General features: G+C 40.1%; 1 protein-coding gene across 8 annotated transcripts in view; it reads right to left on the reverse strand.

The window, feature by feature from the left end:
• Positions 1-26,225, reverse strand: part of vps13b (vacuolar protein sorting 13 homolog B) — a 310,547-nt gene that overhangs the window by 221,462 nt on the left and 62,860 nt on the right. For all 8 annotated transcript variants that reach the window (XM_075464765.1, XM_075464763.1, XM_075464764.1 and 5 more), the window contains exon 17: positions 14,222-14,406. In XM_075464765.1, coding sequence (XP_075320880.1) covers positions 14,222-14,406 — 185 coding nt within the window. The remainder of the gene's footprint in view (positions 1-14,221; positions 14,407-26,225) is intronic.

The following is a 26,225-nucleotide window of genomic DNA, read 5'->3' on the forward strand; positions in this document are numbered from 1 at the left end:
CCATTGAACAGCGATACAACAAACACCAGGAGGAGTCTGTTCACGCAGGCTCGGTCAGATTCCAGATCATAGGACAACCTTACATCCTCCGAACAAACAGAAAAAAATCCAATTTGAGCTTTACATTGCTCTTTTATTGATGTCCACTTCCTATGATTTTCCATCACTTTAACCCTTCAACCCGTTTTCTCCCCAAAACTTCTCGGAATCCTGACATGTCCTGCCATCCATTTCTTCCAGGTCTTTTTCATCAAATTTGAGCAAAATTACAAATACTTCCCCATGTCTAGCTCATCTAAAATATAAACGCTGAATGGAAAAGCTCGGCTGTGTGAGTTGTTTTACATCAACATAGCCCAGCTTATTTTTGTTAACAGCAGTTATCAATTACCTAAAAACTCATTTGGGTTTCTTAAAACTGTACATTTTGAAGAAAACTCTTATTGACTTAAAATAGCCCGGATATGATCCTACACCTCTTTTGTCATTCAGTGAATGGGGAACTATGAATATACTCATCTGGCCCCACCTAGATCTCTGCCCACTAGCAGCTGTTTGTGGCTAGCACCGACTCACTCAGGCCGGGACGACTCCACTACCAAGCTGCCGGGCCAAACAGCTAAGCCCCTCCCAGCCCCTCGTTTCTTTAAAGAAGAAATCACCAGACACAGCACTGATGGCTCATTTCATTCATGATATGTATTGTTATACTTGAAAAACAGCTTAAGGACAAGTTAACAAGGTTAAAAAACGTCCTTTCAAGCAGAAGGTGGGAATCTCTGCGCTAACAACTTTTCCAAAAGCCATTTGAAGTCAGGTTTAAGGTAAGAAGGTGAAATCATAGATCTGGCTTGAGGAGGAGGTCCTCCTTATGAATATAGATATATAAAGTCCGGTTGCTAATGGAGTCTGTTCTTCTTAACGTTGTATTGTTCGGGAACCACGTCTCAATCACACCAACTTTAACCTTTATAAAAAAGCATTTAGCAAATGCAAAAAAAAAAAGCAGGAAAAGACTACAAAAGCATTCCCAAAGATCTGAGAGCTTATCGCATTAACAAAAAGGTGAAAAATTAAGGTAAGGCAAAAAACAGTGCAGCATATTTTAGCTTAAATACAACCTGGATAGACACACATAGAGAAAGACTAGGTCAGAAGAATACCTGCCACTTTAAAGTTAAAGATAAAAGTTCATGTTTTGGAATAGGCAAAAGTTCTGACCTTAACCGACAGGAGATGCTGTGGAATGTCCTAAATATGGCTGTCCAATCAAGACTACCCAGAAATATTTATGGACGCAATGAATGCAATAGTGTCATAGTCATATGGAGGAAAGGACTAAATTTGCTACTCACTACTGCGTAAGTGTCAAAGTGCAGCTATTTGTAAAGATTTTAACTGTAGCTCAAAACTATTTTTATTTCATAAAGGCAAGATGTGAGCAGACACATACATACCACACTTAACCAGGGAATTACTGAAAATTGCTAGAATCCCTAACCACTGACTTCCCTTCTCTCTCCCTCTTTCAGACAAATTACCAATCAACCTCTTCACCTGCTGTCTGAGAGGCCCCCTATAAGCCCAGATGGAAGATGGTAACGTTAATAACCCTTCTGCAGTCTCTCTGCCACACACTTAATATTTCTGCAGGTCAAACAGAGCCGTGCTGCATGCTTCACTGGGACTTTGGCAGCTTACTTCTCTAACAGCTTTCTTTGTCTTTAGGACAGAGGCAGGTGGTAAAATCTTTCCACTATAAATAAAATTTCATACAATACAATTTTGTCATAAATATATTTCTATTGGAGATCGTTTGTAGAACTCGTACAAATCATTTGTGTGTTTTGAGTAACTGTGAAAACACAATACACATTGCATAGTAACAGTACAAATATGACACTATTGTCAAAACGATCAACGCGTTCTGGCATCCTAAAGCATTCGGACCACAATTGTGATTTTGATAGTTTAAATGAATAATTTTCAAATTTTCACAGCCATGTGTGTACAGGCTTAGATTAAATTCAAGTACATAAGAGGGCTAAACAACTATAAGAAAGACAAAAAAAAACCTAAAAGTACTCATTTAGAATCTCAGATGGGAGAGATAGAGAATGACTTGGGTACTACATTAAACCAGGTTTCCTTGTCCCACTGGAAACAATATAAGTATATATATTTTCCATAAAAGGTTTGAAACAGACATTTGGCAACATCACTGACAGTATCTCAGTGAACCTAAAACACATGACCCATTTACCATAAAGGATCAGGCTATCTTTGAGAATGGATATCCAGATTCAGTGGCCATTTGGCCTTTTTCAGAACAGCATTGAAGGAAAAATGACAGCAACAGTTATGAGTAGACTCTGCGTATAAACCAAATGTTCCCCAGAGTCTGGAAAAGATGGAGATGTTGTAAGTGCAAGCCAATCTGGAACATGACAGGGGCCATTCCCTCTCCTCTGGACTTTGATAAATGGCACCAGGGGTATCACTATAACATATCCCCTTTGCCCACGTAGATGTCCAAAAGGGCACAGTGCACCTGCTGAGCTGGGGATTGTTGCATGGTGGGTGGGGGTGGGGGGGAGTTTGCACAATGTTTTGTCCAGCTGTTAGACTATAAAAATGTGAGGTGCACAGGAAGAGTAAAAATACAAGGGTTGGTTAGTTTGTCTGCCTGAACAATGGTATTCTGTGTGTCTTACATGTGTAAGGTGCATTTGTGTGTAACACAACCAGACATGTGCCTGTGTGTTTCTGTGTTATTGAGTGACCACGTGAGTGAATGTGTGTGGTGCTGTTGCCCGTCAAGCAAAAGCAGGTGCAAGAAGTACATAAACACACAGTTAGGGGCCAAAGGCTACGCCACTCCATCAAAAACAGAGGACTATTATAGGCAGCTGGACTTTCCAAACTAAAAACTGCTGAGAAAAATGTTGAGAGGATGAAGGCAAGGAGGGATAGAAAGTAGACAAATTAATACAAAGGGACAGAAACATATGGCCGAGTGAAAATCAGGTTTCTAAAAGATTTTGGTCACTGTACAGGGATAGTCTGCATCAGTGATGTGTCAACAGTATGATGCAGAATCATGCACAAACGCTACAAACGATATCAAAATCTATCACTCTTTGAATCACATATGACAAATAACCAGGTCGGCCTGGTTATTCGTCATCCTGACTAAACAAATGAACTGCATTGATGGAAAACAAAAATAGTCACAAGTTATAAGAGAATAAGCAGTGTCCTCTCCTTTCAGTATCATCTATTTACTGCAGTAATGGGTGTTTTTAACTATATGTGAGGCTCACGGAATGTCAGAGGCTGACTTTTGAGAATAAAATAATGTTAGAGAGGACATAGCATGATCATCTCCAGTAATTTTATTCTTAATTTTGGGTACTTCTAGATTAGCTCTGCATCCATTGTTGTAATCAATTCAGAACGAGGGCGAGCTCTGTCTCGGGGGAAGCCTCTTACTAAGAACGAGAGGATTTGGGGGTCAGTGTCTTTTGGTTGGTCAAATTCCTCGAGGCTTGCTGATGTGGCAGGAGAGAGGATGTTGGTGACTTATGAACACGCACTACTCGAGGTTAAACGGGTCGGGAAGGTACAACTCATAAACCAAAAAATAGAACTTTGACAAACACTACGGTTCCGAGCTTGACAAAAAACTATGGTTGCTTATGAATGTAACTTCATGTTTCTGAGCGGTTGATGAAGCAACATATAGATATTACTAATTAATTACTACAAATGTAGTCAATGTGAGTGTAATCAACACAAAGTACAGTTAGCCCCCCTTAGCTGCCTTTCACTCTTTGTACCCATGATAGACGAAAATGCGCTCATAGGTCTAAAGCAGTTTCACTCGCTGCGAGGTTCAGATTCATGTCCTTTTAGTGTTAAAAAAGCTTAAAAGTTAGGCTTCAGTCTATGCAAAGCCAGCATCCTACTGGGCCTTGTTCAGGTGTAGCCAACAGGTTTTCACCACTGGCGGTGCTGGCCAGGGAAAAACTTGCCCCCTTAACAAAGCACTATTTCTTTAAGATATCTCCAAAACGTCCCCCAAAAAGGGCCTGCAAGCCAGAGTTTTAGTCTAACGGATAAAATTAGTTGCTTCTGCGTAAAAATACATGCACTTACATCCTTTAGTGAGTTTTGGGTAGCGTTTAAGGTGATCATACATTGTTTAAATCAATGCTGATAAGCCAGAAAACATTGGAAAGCATGTCATGAGAGCCTTTAATATTCCTTCCTCCTGTTTGGGACCCCATCCAGACAACTGGCTACTAGCCATCACTACTGAATGATACAAATCCCAGGATATTAATAATGATGACAATAATGGCTTAAATACCAGCAGGTATCCTACATATAACTGCCTTCACTATGCACAACACTTCTGACGAGCTATAATCAAGGTTGGAGGTGTCACAATAACCATTTATTGAAATAACAAGCTATTAAAAACCAAGTAAATTTTGCACTCCACTTTGCCTTCTAAAATTGTGGAGCTAGCACACCATGAACAATAGTTGGTACCTCGTAACCTGTTTCCTGTCTGCAATCTTCTCCAGTGTTCTCCCAAGGCTTCCATCTCTGTTTACTTACTTTATTCATTCATTAAATCCAGCTGAGTTGTCTTTCCCTCTTTTTTCCTACAAAGACACTGTTGGTGTATTTTCGTCGCACTTATGTAACAGGTTTTCGTCAACATAAAAAACATCACCTTTAAGTCACTTATTTTTGGTTCTCTGGACATGAACATACTGTAAAACAGAAACACCAGCATAACCTGAAATGACAGCAGAACGCAGTGCAGACTCTCACACAGGGCTGATATGAAATGAATGCACTTACTGTAAATGTCAACAATAACACATATCACGCTGCCTGTTGGCAAACCTACAATTTCAAGCAAGGGAATTCTTTCACTGCAACAGCCCTAAGAAGAACTGTGTGCGAGATGCACTTTCCTGAAGTACACACGGACTGCTTGTACAAAACTTGATGCACATTCGTGCAGTGACCACTGTGGGCATTAACTTGTTATCTTGTGGAACCACTTCTATCAACTCTTCTCTATCATCAGCACAAGTGGGACTCCTGTGTGTGGTAAGAGACCACTGAAAGCTTCTCATCAGGTAGTCTCACACGGGGGTTGTGCACAGGAATGTTTGTCCATATAGACAACACACATAGGGATGCATGTACAGTATGGGATGATAGTGCTACTTTGTGCTTACCTCAGTTGTTGTTGTGTACATAGTCCACTATGTGTGTACAGTATATATGCGTGCATGTACGTGTGAATGTGAGAGTGTGAGAGTGTGTGTGTGTGTGTGTGTGTGTGTGTGTGTGTGTGTGTGTTTGTGAATGTGAGAGTGTGTGTGCGTGTGTGTGTGTGTGTGATGTGTGTGCATGCACACTCAAGACATCTGGAGAATTGAGAGTCATGCTTTACACATTCCAACATGTCCCACTCTCACTACTTTAATGGTATGGGAAAATTATCTGCCTACGATGATGGACCAAGCAAAATTACATTTTCACTCAAGAATCACAATGTTTGTGTAACTTTAAATACCTCAGTTATTTCAAATGTTCATTTCAAATGCAGGACGAGTTTTTTTTTCTCTTTCTAAGTAAATAAGACACAGCATTTAGATGGGAATACAGCAATGTCAATGTCAAAAAGGAACCACATATTAAAAACGGCAACAAAAAACAGCTGTGTTTTGATTCAAATTGTAACACCTTCACATCTGATGGCAATTGGTTGATAAGAGGAGTTCCATAATGACCAAACCCTGGTGCGCAGGTCAAGACAAAGATGGATAAATGAGCAAGAGTACTACAAGACCCAAATCTGGCAGTGGGCCCATAGCAGCAAGGGGGCTGACAGAAAAAGAGGTAGACATAGACAAGTTGGGTAGCCTGAAAGCAGCCAGCTGAGCCATTAAGTGCTGATGCAGAAACAATAACTGTCTCTCCTAAGTCAGGAGGGGCTGAAGTAGAAGCAGTAAGTAGGAGCAGGTCTGCTGGCACCTTGCCCAGAACTGACACACAACAGAAATACAGACACATACGGAGAGAATGGGACAGGAAAACAGACCAGGCAAACCAGTAGTGGTTTGTCCTGCAGTTAAAGCTGAGAAGAGCGGCTTTCTCAGTCCAACACATGGCTGCAGTGGATATCTATATAGTGGTAATAGGAGGTACCTTATGAAATGTGTTAATTTATTAGAATTTTTGTTTTTAGAGTTTGTCACATTTTCTCAGAAAAAAAATATTCACAATCCTTGTTTTTTACCTGCACATAACAAGAACAGGAAATCAGAGTGCAGTCACATGACAGTAATATAGATGTAAAATGACAACATCAGATGTGCTTAGATATGTTAAGGGATCGGTCCATCTATATGAGAAGCAATAACTGCCTTTGGTAAGTAACCACATATACGTTAAGGCCAATGTAGTGAGAAAAGGGCAAAAAAACACTTTTCCCCAGCTGAAAAAAAGCCCAGCCAGGGTGCTTCGGGCACAGTGAATAAAAGCTACAGTAATGGTAGTGTATGCAAATGCTACTCCAAGCATATAAAAGTCATGGCATAAAGACAGTGATGTGGCATAAGCTCTGGTGGTAGCAGAAGCTGGGGGTCTAGATTTCATCATTTTCATCCCCTCCAGGTGCTGCCTGCCTTTTTGTCTGCCCACTAAAGCAGTGACATATGTTTTCTGCACATTCAAACCACGGTTCTCTCTGCCACTGAATTACCACAATTAAGGAGTCTTCATGCTGAAGCAATTTGGCAAACACTAATGTGCCTAGGCAGCGAGGTTTGGAAGACCATGGACGGGAGGTGGGGGTGGGGCAGAAGAGGTTAGCAAAGGCTAAATTAAGAGTTGCACAGCAAGTGAAAGAGATATGAAAGAGTGTCGGAGAAAAGGAGAGAGAAATGCACTGAGAGTGATAAACATGCTGTGACATAGACAATTCCTGCACTGCCACTTGTAAGAAAATAATTAGCCAGCGGTGAAATAGGTCATTAAAACACAGTTCTGGATGAGAGGGTCTGCCTTTCAACCTCCTATATCCCCAGCTTAATGCTGCCCTGACAAATTTGGTTAGCATAAGAAACAGGGGGCATATTAGCTTTCAAGTAGGAGCCAGGATGGAATGCCAGTGTGGTTCCACCAAGAGAGATACTTCAAAATGCAGACCACAGTTAACAACATTAAACCATCTTCTCCATTGCAGAAATGCATCTCTGGATTTCTGCACTCCCTCTCACTCCAACCTCCAAGACTCTATAACTCATGTAGGCTCTTTTGCTTTGGCTTCTTTTCTCGACTTGCCTTGAGGGAGAAAAATTAAAGACAAAACAAGCAAAGCATTCTTGTTTACTAATAATCCATTGAGATCAATATGTATGCCTCAGCTTTGAAGAGGCTGACTGTCTGCGTGTGGTGGTAGCCAAGACCTGACTGGGGTTTTGGTGCTGCTCAGGCACTTCAATGGGAATTACAGTGGAAATTTATGGCCTTGTGACGTGGAGCTATGTGCTCAATCGGCACTAGTCACTACCCTCAGATGGAACGGTTGGCTCTCAGCAGGGAGCCAGCTCTGCAGACACTACTAGATGACATAAACACAAACAGATTTATTTGGGTCTGTCATTGATTCAGGGCTTGGTAACATCCAGCGCAGTCTGTTGCAGCTGCTTTAGAACTCTTAAGTGTACTTATAGTGGATTGTGTTTCATGTCTCAAAGAGAATCTTTGAGACTTGTGTCTTTTAAAATATGTATGCTGTTAAAATACCTATGAAACTACAAATAGGGGAAAACATCATGGAGTGTATATCTTATTTTAGATTTTGTTTTCTCTAAATATGTACTTTAAGATGACTTTTAGGGCTTGTTCAAAGTCAATCATCCCTTTGACAGCTTTATCCTACAATAAGAATTAGAAGTATAAGATACACACACACGTATCTATCTATCTATCTATATATATATATATATAGAGAGAGATATATATAAATTTGACAAACTTCAGGGTCTGTTTAACACATTATCTGATGATGAGACATTGCAGGGGCTAACACTGCAGAGGCCAATAAGTCTTTACCACAGTAATGCTTCATAAAAGATGGCTACAGGGGTTCTCCATATCATATTTTAGTTTACCCTCCTAAAGGGAGATGAGTCAAAAGTTGTAGTTCTAAAAGTCAAAAGTGTACACTTTCAGAAACTTTGCTCGAATCGTTCTTGGCAAGCTAACTAAACTGCCATGCCCAACCGTCAGCCAGGATTCTGAAAAGCATAATAACCTTTGTACTATGCTGTGCCAATGATATATTAGATATACTTTAATGGTAAGGGAAACGATGCCTCTGAGAAACCATCAACGCTTCATATCAGAGAAGACAAAAAAAGTTAGACTTCACACACCAAGGCTTTTATATCCAGCACTGGAATGACACAAACACTCCAACTTGCCCGGAATCATATCTAATTTAAGAAAAGCATGCAACGACTCAGACTAACAGAGGAGAAGGCCCCTGGCACACTTTCAGTCAGATTTCTATCCATCCATCTATCCATCTATCCATTTTGTCTCCAGAAGCCTGCCATCACAGGGAAGAAAAGAGGAATGATTAATGAAGAAACAACGAGTTATGACAAACCCGTGACCCCCAAAGATTAGTGCGTCTAAAATCTAAACTCACTTATTCAACTTTACAAGGAGGTGTCTGTGAGATTATGTGTGTGGATGGTTTTGTATCTGTACGAGCATGTGTGAAATGATTGTTCAATGACTGAAGATGTTATCTGAAAGGAGGAGGGGACATAAATGTTCCTTTCATCCAAATAAATATATCCATTTCCATGTACTCCAAAGTCTAGTTATGAGACAACGACAAACTTCTGTTTTGCACCAGTTCAACTGGCTTCTATCAATAAGTTGTGACTGAAAGGGGAAACAGAGAAAGAGCAGACAGCTTCACAGAGACAAAAGAAAAGTAGGGAAGGCCTGAGTCTGGATTAACTTAAAACATCATCACAATCTGCCAGGAGTGGAGCAAGGGCCGTCTGTAGCTCATTGAAGTTTTCATTGACAAGAACCTTCTCAAGTTCCATCCAAGATTTATTTATCGGTTCTCTGATGCTGACAAAACGTGTTTTTAATGTCAGAAATAAGGTTGCATATGGATAAAAAAGTATTTTCTCTTTCCTCTCCCTCCTGCTTTCTTCCTGTCCTGATGTCAATTCGTGAAGCAGACAAGTAGACAGGCAGAAATTTCTCTCAAACCAATAATTTACCCCTTCAAAGAGGTATGGATATTTGAGTGAGGGGCCAGGCCACGCCGAAACAGACGTCTCAGGGCTTTCCTTAAACTTCCCATCTCTTTATTGACATTTGTGACAACCGCAGACCATTAAAAAAAAAAAAAAAAAAGAGGCTTGTCCTTCCGTCGTTCACTCTCACTTTAGAACAATGAAAAAGTATCAAAACAATCTGCATGAGCTAAAAGTATAGGACCATCACATGAGAGGAAAAAGCTGTATGTTCTTCTGACTTGTTTTGATTAATAGAATGGATACAGTTTGTGGCAGCCAAAACTGCCTTAAAAAAACAGGGGACCAGAAAAAAAAAAAAACAGAGTGAAACACAGAGGAGGGTGAAAAAAAAATACTAAACGGGTAAACATTGCAACATTAAATGCACAGCATACCAAAGATTAAAGTGCAGCAGTGACAGAGTGATAGACACTTTTTTCCGCCTAATAACACAGAGCTATTACACATACTTATTGTGCTGCGGTGTCACAGGGGGATTTATGTCAGACTCGTGCTCCTGATGCCAGTTAGATCACAGGGATATGAACGACTGGTCATGACCGGAATAGCCTTTTTCATGCAGTGCAAAATGCGTAAAAATTAATGTTGATATGGTCTAAGAACTCACATTTGTTTCCTAGCAACAGGGAACATTGTGCTGAAGAAAAGTACAAATAAGTTCCGTAATGCGAGCTTGCACTTCTTTCGACCCTGTTCTCTATTTTTATCCTAAAGTCCCAATCTATCCTCACCTATCCCCATTTTAAGAGTGTGGGGAAGGGAAAAACAAAGAACTTGTTTTGATAGTGATACAGTTGTGAGTGAGAGCACAAGTCCCCCTTTAATATTATCAGCATGCCTCTAGTTGCTATGCAATGAGAGCATAGATTTGCTGTATCCAAACATTCTTGAGTCACTTGCCTTAAATGGGATCATATGGTGTGAGTTCAGAAGTACATATATGACCAACTAAAGATAGAAGTGGGCATGCATCTGTGCATATGCAGGTTTTGTTCTTTGTGCATTTGCCTAACCTAACACTCCATAAGGTGCCAGAGCTGTTCTTAATAATGCAAACTAATGGCCAGTTGTAATTTTGGACACGGAGGTCGGCCCAACACTCCGAGTCTCTTTATTTCTTTTTTTTTCTGTCACTTTTCCCTTCGACCTTTAGATTCCCTTTCTCTTTCATTTTTCATTCGGCTCATTATAACATTCACTCTTTCTTCCTCTTCCTCTGTTCTTTATCCCCAGGATCTGTCATGCTAAAGCTATGTCGCAGCTCATATATCACCCAGCAATCATCCAGAACATGACTGGTGACCACCATCAACCGACTTCTACCAGACCCCTTCTTCTTGTCCTCAACCAGACCACCACAGAGACCCGTGGCCAGGAAACCAGCTGTGGTAGCTGCATCAAAGCTGACTCCATCACTTTTGTGAAAAGCCAGTTTTATGAAGATTAAAATGACTTTGATTTTTTTTTATGTTTTAGATGCAGCCTTTAAAAGAGGGAAGAAGTCAGGAATAAAATAACGCTCAAGCCCCTCTATTGTGAAGGGCAACGACTCAGATTGTCGAATGTTAGACCCACTGGCTTATATTTCGGATTAATAGCGCTCAGCTACAACTTACTGTCAGGATAACATCGCAAAGTGGAAAATCAAGGATGTTATTATTCACTTTAAACTTTCATTACTCCATGTTAAAGTAAGAAATTATCAACTATTGAATAAAAGTTATTGGTACACTAGTTGTTCATTGAACATTTCAGTGCCTTTATCAAAATCATACCAGCGGAACCCATCTCGTCAACTTACATCTTTAAAAAGAGAGCATGGGACACATTAATTTGTAGTCGTTTGATTTTTTTCCCAAAGCAGATTATGCCGTGGCAAAATCAGACCTACACACTGTACTCCTATTGACAGAATACTGTACGCTCACACACAAATGACTGTAGACTCGAGTAATTGGAGGTCACTGTGGTCAGTATGTTGTGGAATCCGAGGGTAATACTGCCTCAAAGCAGACAGGAATTACAGGCTCCACTCTACTACTATTACTACTGCTGCTTTGTAAACCACAAAAGAATCCAAGAAATTCTGGCCACTGACAACCACAGGAGGAAAAAGGAGGGGAAAAAATATCAGATTAGATGAGCTTGTGTCAGAAAATAAAAGTTGCCAATGTGGATTTCTAAGGGAAATGCTAGAATAATATGTCACAAGAGGAAGCTGTTAATGGCTGAGCCGGGTGCGAGATTAACACTGTCCTACAGACAGTTGTGTCCCAAACCAGGTGATCCTGGAGTAGGCAGTGAGTGACATTAACTGACTCTTAAGGAAATAAGATTTTAAAGTTTATTTTCTGATTTCACTCACTCACTCTGGGCTTCAGAAACATAGGCTACATTACATTGGCTGTACACGGTATTACTCCTGAAGTTGCCACAGGGCACCACAATATCTCAAAATACTTCAAATCCAAGCGGCTGTGTTCCAGTCGGCAGCAAAGGATTTAGACTTTAAATGTTGCTTTAGATATTTTGAATAATATATTATAGTTTATGAGGACCACAAGATTAAAACTGAAGCTGCTGAGTTTCCCTGTTATTGATTTGTGGATTTTCCTTCAGACTGGGAATGAAATCTCACACTAAAATATTTCCCTCCTGCGAAGGACACTGACCATCTGTGTTATCGGCCAGACCTCAATATGAAACACCTTGCACAATTGAAAAATGCTGCACGATCAAAAGGATAGAACAGAGGACATTTTCCAAAAAGGAAATAAAAGCACATGTTCAAAGTGCTTTTGTTTGCCATGTTCAGCATCAGTAGTGTCAGTGTTACATTGGCAGTAGCCTGATGACAAGTTAGTGATCTTAAATAAAACAAACAAAAAAAAAACAGGATGAAAATATGGATTCACAACTGAATGTTGAGAAGGTTGAAATAGGCTTTTACCAGAAAGAGTTGCAGCCAGAAAGCAAGAGGGTCGCACTGTTGGAAAAACGCAGGCACAATTAAAACTTTGTGTTTTAGGGAACCAAATCAGTGGCAAGATGCCATCAGTTTAGTGTTTGTCGAAGATAAGGAAAACAACTGAACAGAAGTAGAGAAGCAAGGAGCCAAAAAGTAAGTGGGAATGCAAATACCAAGCAGTGAACAGCTGGCAAGTCCAATCATGACATTAGTCTGCACACAACCACAGTGCCCACAGGAACCAACATAGTTCAGCGAGTTGTACATTGAGAAAAATGCACCACAACAAACTAAGTTCAAAGGCATTTATGCAAAACTTTTTTCCACTCAACTAAGTCGACTCTTCTACTGCTCTTTCATGTCCTCTTCTTCCATTTCTCCTACACACTCAATATGTCACACCAAAGACTGAGAGAGATTGGAACAGCTGACATACTCCTGAAGTCTAATGAGTGTCAACACAATCTCAAAAGCAGAAACAGAACTAGACATCTTTGGTTATATGATAGAAATTACTGCTAAATATTTTCCCCACTAAACATAAACTTAGACAACGCATCACCAATTCCCCTTCACTCTCTTGCCTTCTGAGCCCAAGCTCTTTCCCCCACTTTTTCTAGCCTGCCAGCACATGGACCAGATGTGCAAATGTTTCTCCATGTCGCTATTCAAGCGCCCTTTCCAAGAAAAAAGCAGAATGAGGGGAGAGGAATATTTGACTTCACTCCACGGGAGACCAGTTTCATAAATTTTGGCAGCAACACAACAGTGAAAAAGGTAGCTTGACTGGCTTGGCTGAGGCAGAATGTTGACAGCATACCAAACAACATGATCCTAATGAGTTGGAAAATCCCTGGCCCTCCAGAGGACTGTCCAGATGCTACCGTCATGAGAAACGCTACTGTTTTATTGAATTCAGGCTCCCCTTCCTTTATTTAACAAGGAGAAAAATTTATTATTTGACCATTAAGGCATCCTAGGTGACATGAAGCATTTCAGAGTTAATTTGCCCTCGGCTGCAGGTCCTTCATCATAAACTGGGCTCAAGACAAGTTGATCTTTAAGTGTCTCTGTGATAGTCTGACACTTGAGCTGATCCCTGAGAAATAACAGTAAAACTTTTCACAAGAAAGTCAAATCACTTTTAGTTGTAGCCAGTTCCATATATCTCTCCTGACAATTTCCTGGCACTAAGAATCCAGTTTTTCATTTTCTTTTTTCAAACAGAACTTTACAAACAAAGAACACAACATGTTCTTTATGAAAAAAAAAAAAAGGAAAGGCTCTCCAATAAATCTGCAACAAAAATGATTGAATCGACATTAAACTCACTGATCTATATGAGACCACATGTGCAACATGGTTTATTTTATGAGTAAAGGACAAAGTATATCTTCGTTGATTTAGTGACTCAGTTGGCAGTGCTAAATTTTAATCACCACCCTACAGTAAAAATGCAAACAACTGAAAAATATGCAGCGTCATTCGCTATGTTGACCAATTACAAACACATGCCAGTGATAAATGTGGACCCTTCCTTTTCAACAACTTACAGTTGTCTGTTGAATAGCAATTCAACACGCATCCGAACATCACACTGAAAGTGAAAAGGTTCAGAGATCATGTCACTTGCACGCACACTTGAATATTTTCTTGGTGAACCAAGAAAAGAAGCCCAGTTGTCTTCTATTTAAGTTCACATTAACCTAGATGACCGAGAATCCAACTCAACATACAAGCAGAAAAGAGCTACATCATTATCTTGGTCAAGCATCAGAACTTCATCTAACTAGGTTATCATCTACATTGGATCTGCAGTCAACTAACCACCAAGCTTAGGCAACGTTACATAGCCAAGCATGTTGCTTACCTGGCATTTTGTACACCTCATTGAGTAGACTTTCACTGACTGTCCGTGGGGAACCGCTGAGCGTGCTGTGGGTCCAGCTCTGATAGATTGCTTGGAGCAAAAGCGTTTGGGCCCGTGTAGCCTGAACAGAGAAGTGAGGGAGCTCGAAAATGCACTCTGTGGTGGGGACTGATGACCTTTTGCTCCTACAAGCGAAGGGACAAGAAAGACAGAATTAGATCTGTGATATTCTAGGGTGACAGAGACAAAAGGCCTGTCAGGATTTAGTGACAACAAATGAAAGAGTACAGTGTTGCACATAAAGGCAAATATACACCAAATGAAATAGGACACAGTGGAAATACATGGTTCACAGCTTTCACAAATCCATCAATACACCATTGCAATATAAAACAGCTCATTGATAGCACAACAGGCCAAATAAGTAGAACTACATTCCAACAGTAAACTTTAGAGGTACCAAGTGTGAGCCAAGCTTTCCTTAGTTTCTTGGCAGGTAGGTTTAGTTTGTCGACCCCTTCTCTCCCCTCCGTCAAAACTGTGATGATGATTGATGCGAAAAGATGTACAGCCCAGAAATCTGACCCTGAAAAGAATCTCTAAGCATTTAACATTACATCTGTCTCCAAGAGTGTGGAAGGAGAGAGTTTGTTTAAGACTGAGCATATGACAAGTTGATGAGTTGAGCGTTCAGGGGGATGAGGTAACAGAACAGTCTGATGGAGTCCTCCAAGCCCCTGTCCATCAGAACCTCAACAGACCATGCTCTCATTTATCATCTGACACAGAAACACACACATTCTTTATTTGTTCTTCAATTCCTCCTTTTCTAGTACTCCCCTCAGTCTTCCTTACGCACTCATTCTTAACCAAAGACAATTCAAATGATTCTTGTTAATCTCTGATATCGTACATACTTTATTACCGATGTACCGCCCCTAAAGTCCATGAAGGGCAGGTCACGGAGCACATTTTCATACAATACCATCTATCACATACAATCATCAACATAAGAAGGATATCTTTAACACACATGCACACTCACCAAACAAGGCATGGAATTATACACAGTGAAAAGTGCAACGGAGCACTTGTCACAGTCACAACTACTGATCTACTACTTTTTTTTCTATCCTTCACAACGGTCTCACTCTCTCAACCACTGATTCTCGCTCAATCTGCTTACCCAGGAAGCTACATAGTGAAACCAGCCTTTTCCACTCTTGTTTTCTCCTTTTGTGCTCCGAGAGGTCTATGAGCTCAGACTCACTGTGCCTCCTGCCCAGATACACCTATAGTTTGTGTGCGCGAGTGTGTATGTGTGTGCACGCATGCTTAAGTGCATGTGTGTGTACGCATGCTTAAGTGCATGTGTGTGTGTATTGGAAGCAAAGAGGTACGGTCTCATAAGCAGAGCATTCGGTGAAAATAGAACTGTGACTAATTCCAGAAATGGCTATAGCATGTCAGGAACGAGCATCACAGCTCATTTAATCACACATCCATTATGGTCTGGTCCCGGTTCAGAGTGTGGGATTTGTCACAGGGTCCCTCTCTTCGCTCGGCAGTTCTGCAATCGTTTAACTCCTCTGCTTCCCTCCCTCTCCTTCTCCAAGAGTCTCTTTATCTTTCCCTTTCTTCTACTCCTGGGTGGTTCACCAGGGTGACATGAGCTGTTAGTTGCACAAAGGCAAGCCCAGAGTTCCTAACCGCCTGCTGTCTCAACTATAAGACCGAAAGTGAGAGTTTGATAAAGATAGATGTAGAGTAGAGAAGAAACAGGGAGAGAGGGAGAAGGAAAGTCCAGGACTCACGGGGTCAATGAGTTTATCTTGACAACACATGCATACAGCACTGAATTTACGTTTTTAATTCGCTGGCTACATGTGATGCATTTGGTACCACAGTGAATCCTGCAACGTCATGCTTTTTTGCCGTTAAAAAAACGTCTACTGTTGCATGCCACACAACAAGACATTAATCTAACTTATTCTCTTGCACTATTTGCATATTCAAATGTGTGTACTCTGTGTGTGCATAAACTCAAAAAGAGACATTACAGCTGAACAAAAGAACGCATAGAGGACACAGCAACAACAATGTCCCCACATGCAGAGCAAATGTGCCTGCAAAGCCACTTCAATGAGAGGACTGGCAAGGGATGAAAGTTTGTTGGCTTATTTGAGTGTTTATAGTGTTTAAGGGGAGCTTGTCATGTGCATGTGGTCCCCTAAAACTTTAATTATGCACCTGTTTTTATTATACTATACCCAATTCTTTGTGAACAGCATCTTGGAACTTGGGATTAAATGAGAAACAGAAACTCTCATTAGGGTGTTTTGGGAATGCTGGATGTGAAGACAGCCAGGCACTCATCGGATTTCATTAAGTAGCTGGCACGGTCAGTGTTTCTTACTGCAACATGGTAAACAGCTTTTTGGCAGGAAGCTTTTCACTGTTACCACAGGCTTCGAGGGAAACAAAAGCATCCAAGAGGTCAAAATACATTAGAATCTGCAGCATCCCCAGCAGTAACAAATTATGTTTTAAAACATATTTCAGAACCTGATACAAGCCTGCATGACACAACTAACAAAATGCATTTTACTCAGAGAGCAGAATCCATATTACAAATTTGGCTTGTAGCCTTGGGAGCAAACGTCATAACAGCGCACTTCTCATAATGCCCCACAGAGCTGGGCCCACAAACCATTCAAGACTCATAATTTAAAAAAAAATTTAATTAAATTAAATTAAAAAAAATCAGGTATATATATATATATATATATATATACACACAATTGAAAGACAAAGTATAAAAAAAAAACATATAATTCTTAGATTAACTCCAAAGAGAGCTGAGCCATCTCAGGTTGATCTAATGATACATGATGCCATTACAGGCGTGATGAGTTAATACTTAGGCCAAGTCCTTCCTTAGAACTGTATTTGAGTAACCTGATCATTTCCATCAAACCCATAATACATACAGCTGGAGTTCCAGCCAACAGGATATGATTCCTGCTTTAGAGAGGCCACACACAAGCACATAAATCCATAGACCTTAGCCAACACAAAATCTATGTATGGAAATTAACACAAATTCTTGCAGGCAAACACATATGCATGAGCTCAAACACACCTATACATACACGTACAAACTAATATATAGTTTGAGAGCCAAGCACGATCAGCAGTGGTAATGAGGTTACAGCTGACAAGGAGCCTGGTGCTCTAACAAGCTGTAACTGGATCAATTATAAAATTGCAATTGTCTAAAAAGAATGTGTTTGTATGTCGACTATATCAAGCATGTATACTGTAACAGTGAAAGGAGGCATGCTCTCCAAACTGAGTCGAACAAAAGAGGAAAAAAAAAAAACATTGGGAAAAGCTCCAGTGCAAACTTAAGAAGGAACAGTTTACAGAATGTAACTGGTATGTTGTTCCTTTGTACCTCTAAAAGCAAAACATGATGGTTGTGTAATCTGGAAAGACCAATTGGATTATTGTCTCTGTGAATATGATGAGAAGAGCCAAACGTTGTCCTGATGGCTTTTGTAGTGTCCCAGAACACAAGCTGGGAACCTGCTCGCAGGAATGTACATTTGTGTTGGTAATCACATCCTGTACATTAATAAAAATCATTTGTTTCCAAAATGCAACAACATAGACAGCTCTGAGCACTTGAATGATGGCAGCATATGTGGAGCAAACGTCAAGATGGGAAATGGGAAACTTTCTCTTAAATTTAACTTACCTGAGTCTATTTACTGAGTCCACAGCAAACCCAATAAAAATCAATTAAGAGCTGACACATTTGACAGATAGATGCAACAGATAGCAACTGTCATGAGACCAGTGATAACTTATCTAAAGTTTCTTCAACTCATTAACTGTCAGTCACACCTTATCTTAATTAACTAATACAAATACACCCCTGTACTGCTATTGTCGGCCACTGTTAAGAGTCTTACATAGCCTCCAAATGAAGTTTTATGCATCATCCAAAGTCTTCCAAGTGGCCAAGTTAAAGGAGAAAATAAGTTTTTTTTTTCCAACCATTTCCCACAAATAGGTTAAACTGTTAATATTCAAACAATAAAATAAATAGTTAAACAACACATAAATTAAATGATTAAATACATTAAATACATTTAATCAGGGGGAATATACCACAGAAAAGATACCAGGAAATAATAAACTGCAGAAAATTTGTTCTAAAAAGTTCCCATAACTCATCCACTGCAATTTCTTATCACTTTTTTTTAAATTTTTAATTTTTTTTTTTTTAATTTATTTATTTTTTAAATCGGCTATACATGTTCTACTCAATGTCATGCCTTTGTGGGAAATGTACAATCCCCATCCCAAACAGATGCAGGCTAAAGTGTAATACAATGATTTGAAAATATCCTAAATATAATTTACAAGGACATTATAGAAAATGTGTTCAATGTTGAAAGCGAGACATTTTACTATCTCGTGAAAAATATAACTGAGTGAAAAGTACAGGGCCATGTTACCCACGGTGTAGCATCCCATTTTAGAGTGGTACCAGAGCAGAGAGTACAGCAGGCAAAACGTGATATACAAAATAGTGTTCAGACATTGTGTGGATTTCTTTGCAGCAAAAATATCAGACATGGTTACTTACTACTCTGCATTAATAGTTGTTTTTGTGATGATCACAATACAACAAGTATTTGGACATGTGTGCCATGATTACACAAAAGGGGGGAAAGCAACACATATCGGCCAGTAGAAGAGTACAAAGTAGCAAACCTTAGCAAGTACCATCTATCACTGTGACTTCCCCAAACAATTACACGTGGTCTTCACACATGGGCTCAATTTGACATCAGCCACACTGTACTTCTCCTTGCACCCCATGTACTTTTTTCTGTTAGTCAGAATTTAGTTGTCTTGATTTCTAACACTCTGTCATTCTACTAGCGCAATTAAGGGATTTTCTCTCTCAACTAAAATCTGGAATGACACAAATTCTCTATCAAAAGTAAACACTCTCTGAGATGGAACTGGGAATGAGTTACGGGGAGGCATGGACTTTATTTGCAGCCACAGCTCCAAGTTTTGTGGTTCCCTGGGGTCAAAGGTGTTCCATGTGTGCATTTCTCAATCACTGGTCCAGAACAGCCGAAACTCTTCATAGAAACACTCCTCTCTCGTTTTTTAACTCTCACACAGACACAGACCTCCCCTTCCTCCCATCTGGAGCACCCCTGACCCAAAACACACATGTATGCTCACTACCTCACACAGACACACTCGAGTACACACATACACAAACACACTGAGATCCACTCTCAGGAGACGGTTTCATTACACAGGGATTACTAAAAGAGATGTTTTAATCAAGTGCCGCAGACAGCTGCAGACCGCAAGGCGAGAAAATGGCAATGATGTGGTTTACCAGGCGTTAAGGAAAACGCATCAGGAAGCCAACGTATGTGTGTGCATGCAGCTCTCTGCCTCTGTTCAGCGTATCCAGCTGTGGAGGAAAGGAAAGCTGCTTTTGAAGACACAAAAATAGCAGGGCTCTATCCACAGGTTGTAAACATAATATTGCATTTTTTCTGTATAGATTTTGCTTTCAGACTTTTGTGCGTCAGGTTAACACGCCAACTGCAGCAGTTAACAGAAACACTGGCTCACACACTCTCAATCCAAGCTGGTCATCTTTGATAGTTTTGTCATAATATCTTTGACTCGCTCATTGAAAACAAGAGCCCAGAGAACATGGTGTAGTGGTAAAAAAATAAAAAAAAATAAAAGCCAATGTTTCCCGTATTTCACGGAATTCTTCTTCACAGGCTTTTTTCTAGGAAGCAATGAAGCAGTACTCAGGCTGGGTGGGGAAGTAAGGACAGTGGAATGCACACCACAGGGGATGATAATCCACTCAGAGCTGATAATCCATCCATCCTTCCCTATTTCCCACTGTTTTCCCTCCCTCAAGCCTCAGTTCCTTAGATGACTAATTCAGGAATTAATGGAGTCTTTCAGTCAACTGAAAACATCTCCAGCTGCTCCTGAATCGACTATCTTGGCTCTCATCTAAACATCCAAAGAAATTTTATGGTCAAGTTAAAATTCAATAGATATTCTTGGATTGAATGAATACTGTCTTTTGAAAGCATTACAGCATATAACGTACACCTCTGGGCTGAATTAAAACCAATGTTGATTTAAGCTACCACATGACACAATCACAAGGGCAAGTACACAAACTCTGCAGGAGCATGATTACGGTTTTTCTAGCATTGGCCAGATTGAATACTCAAAGAAAGGCATAGAAGGTTCCATTAGAACAGGGATGTCAATCACTGAGTGTATGAGCCTTGTATTTGCTCAAGCCATTTCCTTAAAACAACGCTCCTCAATACAGCCATTGATCTCTGACAGCCATAAAACCAAATAAAACTGTCTGTCACCAGATGCAGTGGAGAAAAACTCCTTACTGCAGAGTTGGCCAAAATATTTTATAGACTGTGCCACACGAAAAACTATGTTTTACCTTGCAGCTTCCAATCCTTTACACTCAAATGGTTCTGAGTGAAAAATGGAACAAGATTACATCATATGCCATTTTGTTTTTTTAATACACACCTGTTAATGCATAAAGCCTACTTGTTGCAGTTTTTGCTCACATCCCTTCAGCTTCATCGTGGGTATACTTTTTTCCCTTTCTAACAACATAATTCTCTTGTTTCTTCAAGGGCATGGACGACCCTTAGAGAGCATGTATTGCCGTGTTCAACTAAATGAATTGTAAGTTGCTCTCACGCCTTCCGAACCAAACCTCAATGCTGAGCATGACCACAGCAACCACATGCTGATTTGAGGTCATTCAATTATCCTTCACCATACAGAGCAACCCTCTATATCTTTTTCCCTGTCTACACAAAGAACTTGATGAGTAAGGTCTTAAATGAGACCTTCACAGTGATATCTAAGTTATATGAATTCAAATTTATAAATGTTTGGTTGAGGTGTACAATGGGTGACACGGAAGTTGAGTGTAGAGTTGTTGTTTTTTTTTTTTAATAAAAACACTATTACTTTTCGCTAGTGTAAACAAAAGGCCAAAAATGTCTCTTTTTCATCCAACAACTACTCACATAATCACTTTACTTCAGCCAAAGTGATTATTCCACTTCAACTTGTTAATGATATTGCTTGAAAAAACTGGCATATGGACAAATGTGACAGCCAGAGTCAATGTTCTCATCAGTGAATGTTGCTTATGTGCATTTGCTAAATTTATCTTGGATCTCTTTTCAAGAACACAGAAAGCATTTGTCATCTTGTTCTTGGCTGCTCTTGGAGACACAGACCAGGAGCAGGTTGCTATGACTAACTATGAACAGGAGTAATGAGGCATTACAATCACACCAGAAGCCTCGTGCCTTAGATGCCTAAAGCAGCCTTCATAAATCACAACATGAGCTAATCTAGAGTCTAGACTACTGGTCCAGACATAGTAATGGACTTCCCAACTTCACATTAAAAAAAAAAAAAAAAAAAAATCTTACAGGTAGCGCTAAAAACTGGACTAACCTCTGACAGTGTAATAGACTAGGCCAATAATGACATATCAAGGGAAAACCAACATTCTTTTCTGTTCTGCATTCTGAAAGCAAGAGGCTATATAACATGCACCTGTAATGCCACATGCTTTAAGAAATTATCCACTCAGAAATAGCTGCGCAACTAATAGGGGCTGCTAAAAATGCCACATAAAAGCTGGCGCAGACCTGAATTATGGCCTGCAATGCGACGAACCACACCAAGCTGCTGCTGGTTTGTTGGTTAGTTGGTGGGCCACGGCCTGTCTCCATATGTTGCTGCCGTCAGGTGGCCCTGCATAGGGAATATTATATGGTGTTAGCACAAGTATGTGTGCATATGTGCTCATGTGTCTGAGTGAGAGCGAGGTTCAATTTTGAGGAGATCAATGCAGGTGGCACTTCTAACATCCCCTCCCTCCCTCCTGCTCCTTTTTTCCTCCTCGGGAAAGTGAAGAATGGGGGAGCAGGCACCAATTTTATCTAGAATAACAGGTTTAAAAGTCAGACCAACTGAGACTCACTGCATAGTCCGTCTAGTTGGGGGCCCAGACATTGCTTAACATGTTGGATTTGTACAACCTAATACCTCTCATTGTGGCTGCAACAAAGTAAATTGGAGGAGCTTTGCTGAATTTCATATGGATTTACACTAAACGCCATGTTATTTGTTATGCATGTCATATAGGCAGCTGTGGCTTAGGAAATTGTGTCATCATCCACCATTTGGGAAATCCCCACTATTGACACAGGAAAGCAGCTTTCAAATTGATTTCTAAAAGTGTTGTGTTTCACTGATGTCTGAGGTGTGTGCTCAGCTACTAATTCACATCCAATAGGCTTCTTACACAGGTAGAGGAATGACTCCTACAATGCATAAATGGTCTCTCAGAGCCACAGAAGACACCTAGCATTCCATCATTAAAATTCTGAAAATGTTAAATATTTGCTTGTCCGTAGATGGCCCCATGATTCTCAAGTGAGCATTTGTGGTGTGTGGTGTGCACCTTAGTGGAATTCTCAGGTAACGGGCATAGTAGACAAAAGATAAATGTGAACAATTACGCCAACAACAAAGTCATCTATTTGAGCAAGAGGTTAGAAAGCAAGTATACTCAAGTCATACAGACCAAAAGAAAGACGGTCATAAAGACTCTGCAAAAAGTAACCCATTCTGCTCTCAGTTAAAAGTAACTTTGCTGCCTAGAATAGATCTGAGGATCCTGCACACCTTGTAAAGCACAGCAATGCATTGCCTCTTACTCCAAAGGTTTGGCACTGTACTCACAGCTGTTTTCTTCACAGTTGTAGCAGAAATGAACACAGTTAAGGCAAAGCATTGGGGGGGGGGGTTGTAAAGGAATTTAGACATGACAGGTGAGGCGTGACAGGTGAGCAGGTGAGTCTTTAAATGAGGCCAATGACACATTTGCATTCACACTGCTACATGACTGAGGCCACTGTTCCAGATTCCCCTGAAAATGCGGAGAATGATCCGACGTCAATGTGTCCTCGCTGCATCCCAAGTTGTGTTTACACCTGTAGCTCAGGCTGTCCACTTGTGATCGGATCACCCAGGACGCGTGTTAACAGATGTAAACAGCCTTTAAGTATTCACCTCAGCAGCCCAACCAAAGGTCAAATTACAGTGATCAAGTGGACCCAAGCTAAACGTTTACCAACAGGAAAGCACTCACTTCCAGTTATTTATTAGCCATGGTAATGTAGTGTGGCTAGAGGATCAACTTCACTAACAATGGGGCAACCAAAGGACCTTTCATTTCGTTGTGTAGTATCAAGCCTTTAAAGGTAATTCTCACACGACATAGACACAAGAGTCGCAGTACAACATTTAAGGTAATCAAATCAAATCAAATCAAATTTATTTATATAGCACATTTCATGTACAAACAGTTCAAAGTGCTTTACATAAAATAAAAGCATTGCAGCAGGGAGTGCAAGAAGCATTAAAAATACATAAAAGAATTTAAAAAGAAACAAATAAAATCATTTAAATGAATTTAAAAACAGGCAACAGTCTAGATAAGTTAAAAGATATTTCATGCATAGACACATGAGAACAGAAATGTCTTTAACCTGGATTTAAAAATGTCTACATTTGCTGAAAGTTTAATCTCCACTGGCAGTTTGTTCCACTTGTTAGCAGCATAACAGCTAAATGCTGCTTCTCCATGTTTAGTCTGGACTCTGGACTGAACCAGCTGACCTGAGTCCTTGGATCTAAGAGCTCTGCTGGGTTTATATTCTCTGAACATATCACAGATGTATTTTGGGCCTAAACCGTTCTGGGATTTGTAAACCATCAGCAGGCTTTTAAAATCTATTCTGTGACTGACTGGAAGCCAGTGTAAAGATATTAAAACTGGTGTGATGTGTTCAGATCTCTTAGTCCGGGTTAAAACTCTAGCAGCAGCGTTCTGGATGAGCTGCAGATGTTTAATGCTCCTTTTGGGAAGTCCAGTTAAAAGAGCATTACAGTAATCGAGTCTACTGGAGATGAATGCATGGATGAGTTTCTCCTGGTCTTTTTGGGAGAGGAAACCTTTAATTCTGTTGATGTTTCTGAGGTGGTAAAAAGCTGCCTTGGTGACAGCTTTGATGTGGCTGCTGAAAGTCAGATCTGAGTCTATCAACACTCCGAGGTTACGAACCTGGTCAGTGATTGTAAGGTTCCGAGTCTCAAGATATTTACCAACGCTGACCCTCTTCTCTTTGCTACCAAACAGAATGATCTCAGTTTTGTCTTCATTTAATTGTAGAAAATTCTCTCTCATCCAGGTGTTTACTTCCTCCAGACACTGACACAGTACGTCTGCTGGGCTGCAGTCGTCCGGTGACAGAGACACATAAAGTTGTGTATCGTCTGTAAGTCACACACCCCAGACTAATCCAACTCATATCACTTGCCCATTTACTGTCTTGTTTAGCAACCTACGCAAACCCCTCAAGTTGTTGTTCACATCCAAGTGATAGCGGTGATGTCAGACAACATGTCAGATATGCTGCTGCAAACAAGCTGTAGCACAAACTATAGATGCCTCGCAAATATCTTCAACCAAGCATCACAACTTAAAGGTGTGGATCAAAGATTAGTGTAAAGAATTCATTATTTACCTAAACATGAAACATGGCCACAAGTTCCCCTTCTGTTTCTGAAGTATGATCAAAATCAACACGAACATGTATTTGCAGTACATTAGGAAGCCACAGTGAAACTGACCTAATATTTAGCATATAATGTAAATACAATCACTGTTGATGTGTTATAATTATCAAATACCTTTTTAAGTGATTGTCACTAATATGTTTTCTGAGGTCTCTGTGGTCTTGGCCTTTAACTACTAATACTAATAAATGCCTGTGTCAAATCCAATAAAACTGAATTGGAAAAAAAAAACTGCAAACAGATGGACAGTGTAGAGGTTTTTTTAAAAAAAAAAATGTTTAAGCAAACCATGATTTGGTGTTAATTTGTTACCATTGGTATTTACAAAAGACTCAGTAATAGTAATGACCTGAAAGACAAACACAAAGTGATAGATGTATGAGGCCCTGCTGCATATGTATGCTGAACAGACCTTTCCCTTCCAGGTCATCTATGAGGAATTCAAAGATGCCCTAGAGGGACAAGAGGGACTCATGTAAGTAAGAAGCTATTTTTTTTTTTTCGTTGTTGTTGCTCTTTAGATTTATCTATACAAGTTTGCTTTGTTTTAATAGATGAACCCCTAACTTCTGTAGGAATGTCATCGTTCCCATTTCCACATGACTATTTGCTTTGTCCACAGGAATATAGACCCATTTTTGTTTCAATGAAAAATAAACTATTTTTTCCTTCATCTCAATTTCTCACTTAAAGGGCTTTTTTCCAGCAACCTGGCCATATTCCGCAGATTTCCGTACATGGTCAAAGGCAACCATTTGAAAAGCAGAAGGGATTGACAGGAACTTCTCAAGAGTGAGACACTTTGTTTTTGTTTTAGAGAGGTCTCCAAGAGAATGCATTTTTGCATGTTGCAAGGGGTTTAGCCTTAGCCTTTTCAGCTTAACGAAAGACCCAGCAATCATGAATCAGTGGATGCAGTTTGTTTCTCCTGGCCAGTTCCAAAAATAGGGGATTTTTTTGGCTATGTTTCACATTTTCGTCCCACTTCGTCATGGCTGTTCTCAAAAAGAGAGCATGTTGCAGTGTTGCACAGTTGGAAGTAATGAGCATGTTTACCAAACAACGACATCGTGTTGTAACCTTTGTTGTGGAAGTTCGTTGTACTGCTTATTTTCATCTTCTGGATCAGATTCAGCCACAAACACATATTGCTGGATGTTATGCTTTGTCATTGTCGAAGACGTCGCATGATTGTTGAAGTCTCTTCTTTGTTTAGGAGTTGTACCTT

This window comes from Odontesthes bonariensis, chromosome 5 (genome assembly GCF_027942865.1).
Source record: "Odontesthes bonariensis isolate fOdoBon6 chromosome 5, fOdoBon6.hap1, whole genome shotgun sequence".
NCBI classification, from domain to species: Eukaryota; Metazoa; Chordata; class Actinopteri; order Atheriniformes; family Atherinopsidae; genus Odontesthes; species Odontesthes bonariensis.